Source organism: Meriones unguiculatus, chromosome 20 (assembly GCF_030254825.1).
Source record: "Meriones unguiculatus strain TT.TT164.6M chromosome 20, Bangor_MerUng_6.1, whole genome shotgun sequence".
NCBI lineage: Eukaryota > Metazoa > Chordata > Mammalia > Rodentia > Muridae > Meriones > Meriones unguiculatus.
Genome location: NC_083367.1, coordinates 37,277,426 through 37,292,506, shown reverse-complemented (window position 1 = coordinate 37,292,506; position 15,081 = coordinate 37,277,426). Strand labels below are relative to the sequence as shown.

General features: G+C 42.8%; 1 protein-coding gene and 1 pseudogene across 4 annotated transcripts in view; both read right to left on the bottom strand.

The window, feature by feature from the left end:
- The window catches only part of Mcm9 (minichromosome maintenance 9 homologous recombination repair factor), a 69,489-nt gene extending 60,394 nt beyond the window's left edge, over nt 1-9,095 (bottom strand). For all 4 annotated transcript variants that reach the window (XM_021651967.2, XM_060373187.1, XM_021651969.2 and 1 more), the window contains exons 1-4: nt 8,816-9,095; nt 5,843-6,161; nt 5,094-5,410; nt 2,525-2,606 (exon numbers count right to left, since the gene is read on the bottom strand). In XM_021651967.2, coding sequence (XP_021507642.1) covers nt 2,525-2,606; nt 5,094-5,410; nt 5,843-6,146 — 703 coding nt within the window. In that variant the 5' untranslated portion in view covers nt 6,147-6,161; nt 8,816-9,095. The remainder of the gene's footprint in view (nt 1-2,524; nt 2,607-5,093; nt 5,411-5,842; nt 6,162-8,815) is intronic.
- A 2,123-nt stretch (nt 9,096-11,218) lies between these two features.
- Nucleotides 11,219-11,449, bottom strand: LOC110557533 (small nuclear ribonucleoprotein G-like; annotated as a pseudogene).
- Between the last annotated feature and the right edge of the window lie 3,632 nt (nt 11,450-15,081).

The window sequence follows — 15,081 nt, the reverse complement described above, 5'->3', positions numbered from 1 at the left end:
TTAGAAATAAGCCTCAAACATTTCTTCCAAGTACACACAATCATTTGGAAAGCAATTAGGAATTTTAGATCAAAACACCTCAGATTCGCAACCTCCAAACAAGAACTTGTTTCTGAATATGTAAAGTCAAAAGCATTTTAAATCTGCTATATAATAATCACTCAATTATTACCGTTTATTAAGAATAGTGTTAGATTTTTACCAACATGTTGGGTGTGACATATTTATTCTCTCAGAAACTCTAATCAGCCAGAAAGTGAAACTGCATTAGCTTGGAATTTGGGAAAAGAAACAGCCTTGTGCTGTCTAGCTTGTACTTTAGTTTCTTATACATTCATCTTTAGATTGTCAATATTTTGCCCAGTCTCCCACTTTTTACAATGAAGAAATGAACAATAATAGATCAATGGATTCTGATTGTATTTCAAAGCCTTAAAAAACAAAAACAAAACAAACAAACAAAAAAAAACCAAAAAAAACCAGCTTGTGCCTTAGTTATTCCTACCTGAGGAATAACTGGTAGGCAGATTATCACACTTTTATGTTCTCCTAAAAGACTCTGGGCAACTTCTAGGCACATTTACTAATCATTGGTGACTGATCATACCACATACAATGTAGTGTGTAACTTAACAAATATTTAAGAATGACATCCATTATTTTAGGACTATAAAAAAGGGGACCAAAAACAAAACATTAATTTCATAAACTTAATCCCCTAAATTTCAGTCATCATTAATGCAGGATGTCAAATATATCTCGAGCCTAATCTTGGTATTTATATTTTGTACAACAAACACCATCTTGCAACAGGCAATTATTCATGCCCAAGACTGCCAATTAGATGTTTTTGTGACACAAAATGCTTTTCACTGTCTAAATCTCTTTGAGTGATACATAATCTGCAGAGCTTTTGATTTCCTGGAGAAAGGTTCCTTAGGTGCTAACCATTAAAAATGGCGGTGCTAGTGTACACACTACCAGGCACATTTCTAGCAAAATGCAACTTCATGCCAAATGAGGACAAACACAGTACATGTTTGTTTTACACATGTGTTTCCAAGAGTTTTCACAGGCCTTTCAGGGTCAATCTAGAATAATGGCGTTTTACTGTATTTCCTCTTAAGTTTTTAGATGAAAATAAGTGGAATAAGTTTACATGAACAGTTGCTTGAAACATCCTCTTATTATCCTAATTCTCGCAGACTATACTGAGGTTCTTTCTGCATTCATTAAATGAGGAACTTAACTTTAGATATAGTACCCATTAGTAAAAATCAGACTTCGATAAGCAGTGATTATATGGAAAACAGAGTAATGAAGAGTGGCCAGTCTCATTAGGACTTAGTCATGATACTACGATGAAAACTAGATCATGTATAAATAAATTATATATATTATAATAATATATAAATTAATGGAATCTCAACTTAAGTATTACCTATTATTACGCTAACATTGCCTTGCATTTATAGAGCATCTAAAAATACTTAAATACATAAATGGTTTCATATATTTAATATTTATTGAATGGCAGACTCGTGTTCATTGTAATTGTGAATTTCATGGTAACATTCATTGAAAATTTTTGTATTTTCCTATATTAATATCTAAACTATTAATAAAACTACAGCTCTTTGCCTTAAACATTCCAATCTCTTTGTGTACCCCTCCATGCCCCAGCAGCTTCAGTCCTGCAGATAGCCCCAGTCAAATCCATCCCTTTGATCTTCAGCACAATTGTCAGCACAACAACCAACTTCACTGCTCTGAGGAGTGTGAATTCCTAAAGGGCAAGGATTGCACTTTCTTTCTTTTGGTTTCTTAGGTTTATAGTTATAGGTAAATGAAACAAATGGCTGTGAGCATAGTGCTCTCACCTGTCCTTTATTATTAATGACATTTGAAAGAAACATAGCTTAAGATTTTTAGTATAGACACAATTCACTTTCAATGAACTACAAAATCTGTATCCCTCTGTGGTGGGGTCATCAGCACACAGCAGAGAGAAACAATTACTCCTTTTGTTTAGGTAGCAGTAAGATTTTTAGTAGCATCTGACACTTATGTCCTGAGTCCTTTGTCCACCAGATCCACTGGCCCCTTTGGAAGATAACACCGAAGAGAGCCCTGGATCCGATGGAAGTTAGTAGTGTGCATCTATGTTACAGTTCTGCTGCTTTAGTCTTTAAATGCTGTTAGGTAAGTCTAGTTCCTTTTTGGAAAAAGCAGCAAGAGCAGCAGACCACTGAGCCCCAGCTCAGCTCTTTCTCCCTAAGCCCAACTTTTCACAGGCCCTCGTTTCCTTGTCTTTAACCTTGTGGAAAATAAAAATAAATAATGACTGTTTAGAACCTTCTATGCAAACTACCACAAGTTTATCCTTGTTGGCTACATACATTAGCGCCCATCTGCAGTCCCAGTTACTAGGGGCTGGGAGGGGAAGGGGAAAAGCTGAGGACCACCCAAGACTAATCAGGGCAATACAGAAATGCTATCTTAAAAACTAAAAATAATTTCTTACCAGATTTGCAACTGTCCACTAGGTCATCTTCCAAAATAACCTTCATAGATCGTGGGATACTTCCAACAGACAGCCTTTGTACCTAGGGAAAACAAAAACAAAAACAAGACACATAATGAATGTACTTCACTTGATGCTAAGCATCTAAGAACACAGCAGCACTTGACATTGTTTCTATTTCTTTGATATGATTGTGTTAGGACTTAAGGAATTTTTATTGAAAATTCTGAGTATTATCAGTTTAAGAACTCACTAATATGGGGCTGGAGAGATGGCACAGTGGTTAAGAGCACTGGCTGCTCTTCCAAAGGTACTGAGTTTAATTCCAAGCAACCACATGGTGACTCACAACCATCTATAACGGGATCTTATGTCCTCTTCTGTTATGTAGGTACACATGCAAATAGAGCACTCCTATATATAAATAAAAATCTTAAAAAAAAAAGAATTTATTAACACAAGTTGGGTGTAGTACTGTACTTCTTTCTTTAACCCCAGCTCTTGGAAGATAAAGACAGGTGGGTCTCTGTGAGTTTGAAGCCAGCCTGGTCTATAGAGTGAGTTCCAGGATAACACTCGGGTTGCGAGCTCTTCCTGTGCTTCCAGATGAGCAACTTCACAGCCACCCGTTGCTCCAACTCCACAGGCTCTGCAACCCTGAGCACCCAGCTTCCGAGACCCACAGAGAGCCAAACACACAGCTTAAAAAAGAATTCACCAGAACAGAGTAAAACACCAAATATGGGAACTGTCTCTCCAACTATAATCTACATTGTAGACAGTCAAAATAAATAAATATTCAAACCAACTTAAACTTGATGACAAAGCTACTTATTTAGCAATGGAGAGACATTTCTTTCATAATCTCTGGCTTGACGACCCGGAGAATCGGCCAGTCCCTGGGATTACTCTTTAGTAACAGCATGATTTTGTAAATTACTGTTTCCCAAGCCCTTGCATGTAAGCAATCATGTAATAGTTGGCTGACAAGACTTGATTAGATGGTAGATGCGCCTGACCATTCTTCCTTCTTCAGTTTTCTGACCAGAATAAGGTGTCACGAAATGGAAGCCAACACCCTAGACTATAAACCACCACAGAAAAAGAACCCATGTATCAAGAGTGGTGGGAAAATCCCAGCATGGAATTTCTTAAAATCTCAAACTCAGCATTTAGGTGGCTGTGACAGGAGGATTACCTAAGTTCAGCCTGGGATACATGTGGCAGTGGCATAAAGTAAAAGAAAGGAACTGATCTTTGCTATCATGTTCCCAAGAGTGGGCCTGCTTTGCACTGAAACATTCTGATGTCCACTCCTGAACAAAGGCTGTCTCCTCTACTTACTGAACAGCATAGCAAACATGGTTTCCAAAAGAAATGAAGCACTCTTAATCTTTTATGGGCATCTCCTGAGGGAGGATACTGTTTTTGTGGCCCAGGTGTTTCAGGACATCATGCAAAGCCATAGCCAGATATCATACCCATATATTCCTTTCAGCATTCTTCATGGACAGTAGCCCTGCTTTCAATGCCTCACTACGTCCAGCGGATGGCCTCAGGTCTAGTCACCACATCTCACACACACACATTGTTCTGAGTCAGGGAGGAAGGAGTCATGAGGCAGAAGTAGGGAATAGGTACATCACAGAGTCCAAAGTGTGGTAAGACTGACTACACTGTTTCTTAAGGGTCAGTTAATTGTAAATGACTGAATATACAGTATATAAGCACAATGAGTACAGAATGGTCACAGGATGGGCAAGAGTTTGAACTGTAAGGGCCAGCTGCAAACAGCATTTCTCAGAAGTTATTCCCATGCACACTGAGTTCCAGGCCAGCAATGGGCTACAGAGTAAGACTTATTTAAGTAAAACAATGGAGGGATAAGAAAACTGAAGTGTAAGAACCCCATACTGAGGTGCCAACATGTTGGCCTTGAGCTGCCTATCTCCCGATTGACATCAGAAAATAAACCTTTGATTTAATGAAAGGAAATTAAGTTCCCTTTATTTGTGAAAAAGTGACTATGATGCTTTTTTTTTTTTGACACAGGGTTTCTCTGTGTAATCCTGGCTGTCCTGGACTCGCTTGGTAGACCAGGCTGGCCTCGAATTCAGAGATCCGCCTGCCTCTGCCTCCCTGAGTGCCCAGTTTATGCACATTTTTAAAAAATTGAACCAAACCCCAAACTCTGCTTGCTAACGATTGGTGACCAATTAAACTGACAGTTAGTCAATATGTGGGTGCTGGGAAACCAAACCCAGGTCCTCTGCAAGAGCAGCGGCAAGTGCTCTTAACCACAGAGCCATCTCTCTAGGTCCAATATTCACCTGTAAATTTTAACATGATTAAGTGGTTCTAAAATCTCATCAGTGCTCTAAAATAGTGATTATTTCATAGTGTCTAAAACCTACATTTTTATATATTTGACAATCTGACGTTGATCTTCCACAGAGTGAAGGTACAGGGCCATTTGTTCCCATTCTTTATTCTCCAATCCCAGCCATTTGACTAGAATAAAATAATATCTCCAAATCTGTGACTTTGTTCTCATTTATGTCATATTTACCTGCTCCTGAATTTTGATTTCCTGGTAATCCCGACATCTGGCTGGAGATGAAGACAAATCTGAGAGGCAAGTGAATTTTGAGGAATCACAGCCATCTGTGCTTGGACATGAAGATGGCTGAGAGAAGGTGTAATACTGCTCGAAGTCAGCCTTCACCACAAATACGTGCTTGCACTTGTTACACATGTAATCCCGTTCGAACTCCAGGACCTTCACCAGACTCGTTCGAATAACTGTCCCAGTGACAGATAAAAAGTGTCCCACATCCTTGGTTTTAGGGATTTGTTCCCTTACCAGTTCAGGACAAACAGGCAAACCTAATGGAAAGATGACATCGCCAACTTATACTTTGATAACGGACTCCGCAGAGTTTTTTTCCCAGAAAATATTACAATAATATAATTTTAGGGGGGAAATGTTTATGTCTTATATTTTACTTTACTCTGGTATGTGTGTGTGGGGGGTATACATTTGCAGAGACCAGATACTCATGTCTAGTACCTTCCTAAATTATTTCTCCATGTCGGATTTTGTGACTATGTCTCTACTGAACCTGGAGCTTACCAATTCCGTGAGACTGGCTGGCCAGCAAGCCTCAGGGACTTTCCTGTCTCTTCCTCCAGAGTGCTGGGATCAAAGGTGCTCATACCCACCCCCCCGCCAGCATTATACCTGAGTCCCACATGTGTTATAGTTTATCCAAATCTTCCGAGAATATTATATGCCAACAGCACCCTCTCATGGCTTACCTGATATCCTGGCATGAAGATTCTGCTTCATAGAAAACCCCTGAGGGTCAGGAAGGGACTGCAGAATTGCCAAGGCTGACCTTCGAAGTGCACTGTCAAAAACAGTTAGGACTTCATTGGGAAACACGGTGAAATAGTCTCCAAGTTCCATATTGGTCTCAAAAAGGGTCATAGCGTTAACCACAACTGGGAAGTGAGCGTCTTCATCTTTTTCTTTCAAGATCAGGAGAATATCATTCTTATGGTACTCTGAAACATAGGACTCGAACACTTGACCCACCAGTGTGACCTGCTCACTGTTCATGTCGAATCCAGATTACTAAAGAGAAGGAAAGGACAGTATCATACCTTTGCTATTCAAGCTTTGCACACAACTTAACAAAAAGATCCTTTGCTGAGAAACCATCTCAGCTTTGAGGCACACTATCCTCACAAAATAAAAATGCCTGAATCCAATCTTACCTAGAGAGGAATTATTCATTACGGGTACATAAAACATGTGCTTTAAAAATCAGTGAAGTTGCCAGGCAGTGGTGGAGCACACCTTTAATCTCAGCATTGAGGAGGCAGGGGCAGGCGGAACTCTGTGAGTTTGAGGCCAGCCTGGTCTACAATGCTAGGTAGATCTAGGACAGCCAGTGTTATGCAGAGAAACCCTGTCTCAACGCCCCCACCAAACAAACAAACACCCAATTGCCGAAGATGGAGGCCTGGTGGAGGGACAGTACTTGCAGCACAAACCTAATGACCCAAGTCTGGATGGCTGGAACCTACTTAACAGGCTGGAGGCAGTAGCGCATATCATATATGTAATTCCAGTACTGCTACTGTGACACGGGTGCTAGAGACAGGAATGTCGCTCAGTAGTGCAAGGGCCAACTTTCCTAGAACACACAGTGCAGCTGCAGAAATGAGAGAGACCCTGCTTCAAGGTAGAAGGCAAGGACCAACTCCCAAAAGCTGTCAGGTTGTCCTCTACTTCTACCAGATGCTATAGTATATACACTCTGTCTCTCTCTCACACAAACATAAATAAAAAAAGAAAATAGTGAAGTTCTTGACAGACATAAGGAGCTCATCTCATGTTCATATACACGGTCATATCACAAATCCTAAATCAGCTCCATATCCATTTCCTAACCCCTGCCATGCACAAGAAACTATCCTCACAAGTGAAAGAAGAAATGCAGTAAAAAGCACCAGGCTCTCAGTGACCCAAGCAACAGATCTAAACAAGACTGCTCTAGCCGAATGTGGTGGCGCACGCCTGTAAGCCCCGCACTCCGAGAGGCAGAGGCAAGTTGATATGTGAGTTTGAGACCAGCCTGGTCTACAAATTGAGCCCCGGACAGCTAAGGCTACACACGGAAACCCTGTCTTCAAAACAAAACAAATAAAACAACAACAAACTGCTCTAGAAGAAGTAAAAATGTAGTATGAATAAATGCAAAAGAGAGATTCTGGACAGATGGCTCTGTGGTTAAGAGCACTTGCCCCTTTTCTGGAAGACCTGGATTTGGATGCTATTACCAATGTATATAGGGGCTCACAGCTGCTTGTACCTCCATTTGCATGAGGATTTGATGCCCTTTTCAAGCCTCTGATGGCACCTACACACATGTGTTGCATATAACTTCAGGCGTGTGCACACAGAGCACACAAAGGGGGGAGGTGACAAGTTCCAGAGAAGAGACTGTTAATGGCACTGGGGGAGAGGGGTCCATACTAGCTGCAATTGAGTCTTAGTTTGGAAACACAGCAAGTACCTTTGCAAAGGTGTGCTTTCAACTAGACTTACTTTTTTTATTCAACATTTATCATGCTCGACAAATATGATAATTGAAGAAGACTGATATAAAATTGCTACAGAATACTTGATCACACTGTGAACCCCAAGAATGTGTTGTTTACTGGAAAAACCTGACTCTAGTTGTGGTGTGGCTCAGCCCTAGCACACACCTTTAATCCAAGAGCTTTCTGCCTGAACAGGATTAAATAAAATTAACCATAGGTCAAGAGGCGGAGCAAGCAACCAGTTGTCAGAAGTGAACAGAGGAAACAACTATAGAGAGTAAGAGGAAGTCAGGAGAACAGATAGAGAGAGCCACAGGAAGTAGAAGGGAGGGACATTCAGTTTGAGGTTTTCTGAGACAGCATGGAGAAGGAGTCTTCTTTTTTCTTTGGGACATGGATTGAGGAGGATCAACTGAGTGCTTTCTCTGCCTCTTTCTGAGCTAGCAGGCTTTCACTCCAGCATCTGGCTCCCCAGTCTATTGGTAAAATCCAACGATTGAGATTTCAGTTAAAAACATAAAGTTAAAGAACAGGTTAGCATCTCCTAGTTGGATCACAATGGCTGCTTATTAGCTGCACTCTGCCTTCTCTGAAGACCTGCTTAGCTAGGAAGTATGAAAGGCAAAGTTAAATCACAGTTAAGTTAAGAATACTGGCATTTACAGGATAGTATGAGATTAAGAGATAAATACATGATTTTTCAGAGAATCAGTGAAAGTAAGATAACACTAAAACGATGGTTGTACAGCTATCAAATTCCCTCTCCTTTTGCCTTGCTGGGTATCTGGCAATGCAAACAGATAAAATGGCTTAGCTTTAGTTCATTCGGTGAATGAAGGCAAGGTGGCGCCAAAAAGACGGCAGTTTGGGAACACAGCCTTGCGCGGGTCCCTGAGGCTCACGAAGCCCCGCCCCGCGGAAGCCGTGGCCACGCCCCGCCGGGGGCGCGCGCCTCGACCCCGCGCTGCGCTCCGCTCTCGGGCGCGCGCCCATTGCGCGCCTCCTGGCGAGCGGGAGCCGAGCGGAGGGATGCTTTCCAAGCTCGGCTCCCACTCCACAGGTGGCTGGCTGTGTCTCCCGGCCCCGCTGGGTAGTCAAGAAACTAAAGCAAGTGAGCGAGACCTCACGCTAACCACGGGAGGGAAACGATCCCCGGGACACGCGGCGGCGGTCACTTACGGGCTGACACGCACTGTCTCGGTCGCCAGGAAAGCGCTGCTCCCGCGGGTGGCCACCGCCGGCCCGCACCGCGCGGCGTGGGGGGGGCGGGGCGTGCGCGCGGCCGCTCCAGGTCGGGGGGAACCCGGCCTTACGCGGGGGCGCGCAGGCTTCGTCCGGCCGCTTTCGCCCGACCTCTGCAGGACCTGTACTTCCCCCGGACGCGGAGCCGCGCACAGTCTAAACTTTCAGCCGCGGCGGCTTTTCCGGGTAGGGACGCAGGCAGGCGCGCGCCCTACCGACGCCGTCGCCCGCGAGCGGGAGGCGGAAACCCAGGGAGAGGGGCGGGACTAGAAAGTTTGGGGCGGGGTCTGGGCGGGCTGAGGGCGGGGCTCGGAGGCTCCGGGTGGGCTGAAGGCGGGGCTCGGAGGCTCGGGGTGGGCTGAGGGCGGGGCTCGGGGGCTTGGGGCGGGCTGAGGGCGGGGCTCGGAGGCTCGGGGTGGGCTGAGGGCGGGGCTCGGGGGCGGGCTTAGGGCGGAGTAGTTACAGCACAGGGAATTCCGCGGCTCCAAGACCCGGGAACCCGGGGTGGGGACTAGGGCGGAGCCAAGGAGAACCGTGGTGACGTGTGAGGGCGGGCCGCGGGCAATCTGGGACTTGGCTGTGAATGGTTGGGCGTCTTTAGGTATTTAGGTATTTAGGTATTTAAAATAATTGTGTGTTGGTTCTTCGGTGTTTTTCTTTGGGACTGCTCATGTATTTAAGGGATCTGCCTAATCCAGGTCACAGCAGAGGAAATTTTTCTGTATGCTTTCTGGTAAAGGTGAGGTTTTTTGTTTTTTTTTCTTTCGTTCAGGGAAAGTCTCTGATCCATTTGGAACTAAGTTTTCTAAGTGGTGTATGATTTTGTGTTAGACTTTGTTTCAGAGCTTTCCCTTTCCCCGAAGAGCATTTCGCGCGCTGAGGTTGAAAATCTGTGTGGGGTTATTATCAAACTTCGTATTGTGTTCCAGTAATGTGCTTATCATCTGTCTTTACAAAAACACCCCACTGTTTGGATTTCCATGTAAAATACTAAATGCGTTCCATGTAGAATAAAAATCAAAACGACGCTTTCCCTCCTCACATATAGTCAGCATTGCATTGGATAAAGAAAGGCAAGAAAAAGAAAGTGAGAAGTACACCGACTGTATTCAAACAGAATAAAACCATGTATAAAATACAGTGAAATCTATACAAAGGCTACTAAAACACTTAAGTGTTTTTTACTGAACACAAGATCAATGTTTAAAATTCAGTTGTATTCCTCCTCTATGTTAACAAGAAACACCAGGAAACTGAAGTTTCAGTGTAACGTAAAGAAAAAAATTTCAAGTTTCTACCCATATTCTTTGACTTGGAGAAAAAAAAAATGTGACAGGGCTAGATGTGGAAAGAAAAAAGATAAAAAAAATTATTGAGGGGCTGAGAGGCTCCAGATTCAGCATGAGCCTTGAAACGAGAGCTGAAGTTTTAGTTCCTGATACAGTAAGTGAAGAGGTCCGGGAGAATAGCCTATGTAAACTCCTGTTTCATATGACTTTTAGATGGTGGCTCAGTAATGTTTGTTTTAGGTTTAGGTTTCATGTTATGTGTATGTGTGTTCTGCTCGCATGTATGTATATGCAGCATGTGTGTGCCTGGGGCCAAAGGAGTTAGATGAGGGTGTCAGATCTTCTGGAGTTGGGGGTGGTTGTGAGGTACTCTGTGGGTGCTGGCAATCAAACTCGGGTCCTCTCGAAGAGCAACAAGTGCTCTTAATTTCAGGGCCAGTTCTCCAGCCCCTCAATAATTTTTTATTTTATTTTTCCAGATTTGTCCCTGTCACATTTTCTTCCCAGGTCAAAGGATAGGGGAGGAAACCTGACATTTTGTTATCCTTACACACGTTAAATCCTTAGATTTTCAGTTTCCTGGTGTTTCTTGTTAAAATAGAGGTACAGCTGATTTTAAAACATTGATCTTGTGTCCACTAAAAACCACATTTTAGTAGTCGTGTAGATTTCACTATATTTTCTACATTTTTTTTTTTCATTTTTGTTGCTTTGTTCTTTAGGACAGGGTTTCTCTGTGTAGCCTTGGCTGTCATGGAATCGCTTTGTAGACCAAGCTGGCCTTGAATTCACAGCAATCTGCCTGCCTCTGCCTCCTCAAGTGCTGGGATTACAGGTATGTGACCCCGTGTCCAGCTTTTACATGGTTTTATTCTCTCTGAATACAGTCAGCTAACTTCCTTCTTATTCTCATTTGGGCACCACTTTTTTTTTTGAGTATCACAAAAGTTTATTTAAAGTTTCATATGAAAATATACATACATGACCCAAGTCTACATCACAGACAGGCCCTTTGGGGAGGGATGTGGACACTCTTCTGAACAGACATTGTTTAGACTCTTTCCAAGGCTTCTAACATGATGATGCTGTTTCCTCGTCTTACCACCATCCCAATATTACTCTGTTGCCCACTAGCTGCCCATTTCCACACACTCATCAGTCAATCACAAGATTCATGAAGGGACCAAAGCCCGGTAGTATTCCTTGTACATGTTCTGTCACCATTTAATTTCAATGATAACTTCCTGTCCATAAATTTCCCAAGTTTGGAAGGGTAGGCCTCGCTAATGGTGACTCCTCAGCAGCTCAGCACAATGGCAAACGAGTGAGGTCTCCCTCCATTTTTTTTTTTCTTGCCTTTTTGATCCAGTGCAAGTTGACTAAATCTGAGGAGGAAAAACATCTTTTTTGTTTTTGATGTTACATGGAAAGCATTCAGTATTTATTTTTAATTGGTTTTGCTGTGTATTGAACTCAGGGCTTTACAGTTACTAGGTAAGCACTCTTACCATGAACCGTACTCTTTTGTGTATGGGCTTAAGAACGGATGTCGGGTCACTTATCCCTGGATAAGTCCTTTCTCTGACATGGACTCTGTTGTCTGCTCCTTGATCACTTCCCTCTGGCGAAGTGGCCTTCCCAGGCCACAGAGGAAGAGGATTCAGGCAGTCATGATGAGACTTGATAGGCTGGGGTTTGTCAGTAGGGGAGGAGTGCCCCCCCCTTTTGAGGAAACAAACAAATAAGAAGTTTAATGTATCTGCCTCAAGTAAGCCTAAGTTTTTAGGTTCTGTTCTTGTTTTTAAGTCTGTATCCAAATTTCTGAGTGAATAAGTTTAATATGCAGTTTGTGGAGTTTTTGACATGAAGAAGATGGAGGCGGGGCTTGTTGAGGCCAATTAAGGGAAAGCTACTTCCTTCTAGCATGGCTACTTTTATAGATTTTATATTCTAAAAATTTTTTTTCAAAAACTTATTTTGTTAAAGAAGTTTTGGTTTAAAAAAGGAAAAAGAAGAAAAAGATCTGAGTTGTATCCTTGAATCTCTGGCCCTGGGTATAGATATGACATTCTGAATGCCAATAAGATTACAGTGTTACATCAGGAAGGCTTCTGGAAAAGACAAGGCTTATCATTGTCCCCACCTGTAAGTGTTCCTTCATACTGGCAGGTTTGGTGGCCTGTGCCTGTAATCCTGGCATTAGGAAAGTACAACAGGAAGGCCGGGAACTCAAGGTCATCCTCAGCTACATAGCTAGTTCGAGGTCAGCTTGGGTTTTGTGAAACCCAGTCTCAAAATCAAGTTGACCCAAATTGGTCTGGCAATTATGTAAATAGGAAAACACCCTTCAGGAAAGCTGTCTATTCTAGGGACCTGAGAAAATAGTATTTACCCCTGGCCTAAGCATGGAGGACCCTGCACAGTTGTTTTTTGGACCATTGTCCACTCTCACTCCAGGAGTGTTTTCTTCTGTAAGGGTCTCTGTAACTAGTGCCTCCTCTCATCCTTTGAGGATGTAATAAAATCTCTCATTTACACTATACTGTGTCTCCTACCCACTCTCAGTTCTTTCTCACATTTCCTTAATTCATTTATAATCTATGTTCATTCTTACTCATTATTTACATTTTATTTTTCCTGGGCTGAAGCTCAGGTGACATTGACCATCCTGTGTCCTAGCTCCCTGAGGTACAGCCAAAAAAGCAAACCATGAAAGGCTCCACTGCACGTGAAGAACCCGTATCAAAAGTACCTGCTTCCAGGCTTGGCAATCCTAGGCGAGGGAGAGGCAGGCACAGGTGGATCTTTATGAGTTCGGGGCCAGCCTGGTCTATGTAGCTTATTCTAGACCAGCTAGGGTACATTGTGAGACTGTCTTAAAACAAATGAAAAACAATCACACCTTACATTGAATGTACTAAAATCTGATGAACTGATTAGAACCATGATTGTGAAGATTTGAATATGACAGTTCCAAAACCTAGTTCACTTTAGGCCATCTCTAAACTCCTTAAAAGGTATTTCTTGCCAACCGTCTTGTGATTAGCTGGTAAAACCCTTTTGAATGTATTTGTTTTTAAGATTTATTATTTTTAATGAAATGTGTGTGTGTAGGTATGTGCACGTGTGCAATGTTTCTAGAGAGGCCAGAAAAGGGTGTTGGGTCTGCTAGAGCTGGAGTAACAGGCAGTTAAAAGTTCCCTGATGCAGGTTCTGGGAATCGAACCTGGGTCCTCCTGAAGAGCACTGTGTGCTTTTAACAGCTGAGCCCTCTCTCCAGCCCCTTTTGGACATTTCAGACCCCTGGCTTCCACCAACTTAAAAGTTAGGAATGTCATCCAAGGCCTACAGCAGAGAGTTCCAAGCTTTGTTTCATTCTTCTGGTTTCATTTCTACTGCTGTGAAAAATATCCTAATCCAAAGCAACTTTGAGGAAGCTTAAAGGGTTTATCTGACTTAAAATTCCAGGTGCTAATCCTTCACGGAGGAAAGTCAAGGCCGTAATTTGATACTATACCTGCTAGCTATTTCAGAGTTAACCCTGACCCAAGTGTGAACTTTACAGCCAAAGAAGTATGGCAGGAGCCGTGGGAGATGATGCTTGCTAGCCTGGCTACCTTTCTTACACAGTTCAGGACTACCTGCCTAAGGATGGTCCTTTCTACAAGGGGCTGTGCTCTCTTATATCAGTTAAGGGTAGAGTCCCTTACAGGCCTTCCTATCATTCAATCTGATACAGGCAGTTTCTCAGTTAAGACTGTCTTCCTAGCAGTCATGGTGGGGGTCAAGGTGCACGCCTTTCAGCCTTTCATCCCACCACTCGGGGAGCCAGAGGCAGGTGGACCTCTGGGAGATTGAAAAGAGCCTGGCCTACAAAGTTAATTCCAGGACAGGCAGGGCTACACAGAGAAACCCTGTCTTGAAATACAGAACAACAAAAACCATCTCTTCTCAGGTAATTCTGGGTTGAGGCAAATAGACGTTTAAAATTAACCAGTAGACCTGAGTAACTCGCGGTTCCATCAGTGTATTTGAAAAGTGTCTTGATGATTTTCTTCTGTTACTGTAAAAACTTCACGAAAGTCTTAGCGCACTGGACCATGGAATTGGAGTAGCTGGGCCACGGTCACTCATATTTGCTCCAGAATAAACTATCTGTTATCCCCTCTGAGGTGATAGTTGTGGTTTTGAGTCTACAATTACTAGAAGTAGTTCTTTTTTTGAGACAGGGTTTTCTTAGGTAGTTCATAAGTAGTCAACAACCGGATTCTCTTGAGTCCCACATGCTAGGATTACAGGTGTTAACCATCATGAATGGCTAATAGGTACTCTCAAGCCTTTATACACACACACATATATACACACACTCAGAGTCACCTCTTGAAGCAGAGCTATTAGCCTGCAGAAGACCATGACCTATAATGACATCTACAAAACAAGCTGGGCAATACAACCGATAACTAGGTCTATGGTAAAGGAATTGAGTTGTGAACTTTCCACTTTGGAGAGAGGTCTTAAGGCCTACAGAAGACCTTCCTCATTTCCCTTCCATTCCAGTCACCACTCCCTCCTGTTCAGCCACATGAAAGTAGATAAGAGGTAAAGAAAAAAAAAATAACGTGGTGGTACTTTTTAAAAAAGTTTATTATTTATTGTGGTGGGTCCAGGGGCTCAGACTTAGGAAGGTCAGAGAACAACCTGTGAGAGCCTTGGGATTGAACTCAGGTCCACAAAGTACTCTTATCACTGAGTCACATCTTGTGGCTGCTGCATGGGACTTTCTGTTGTGCAAACCACCCCAGCATCCATCATCTCATGTGAACAACTCCAAATAAATTCATTTATTTGTGAATCTAGACTTGCTGGACTCTTTGTTCTATTGGTTCCTTCCATTTTGGGGTAGACAGACAATTC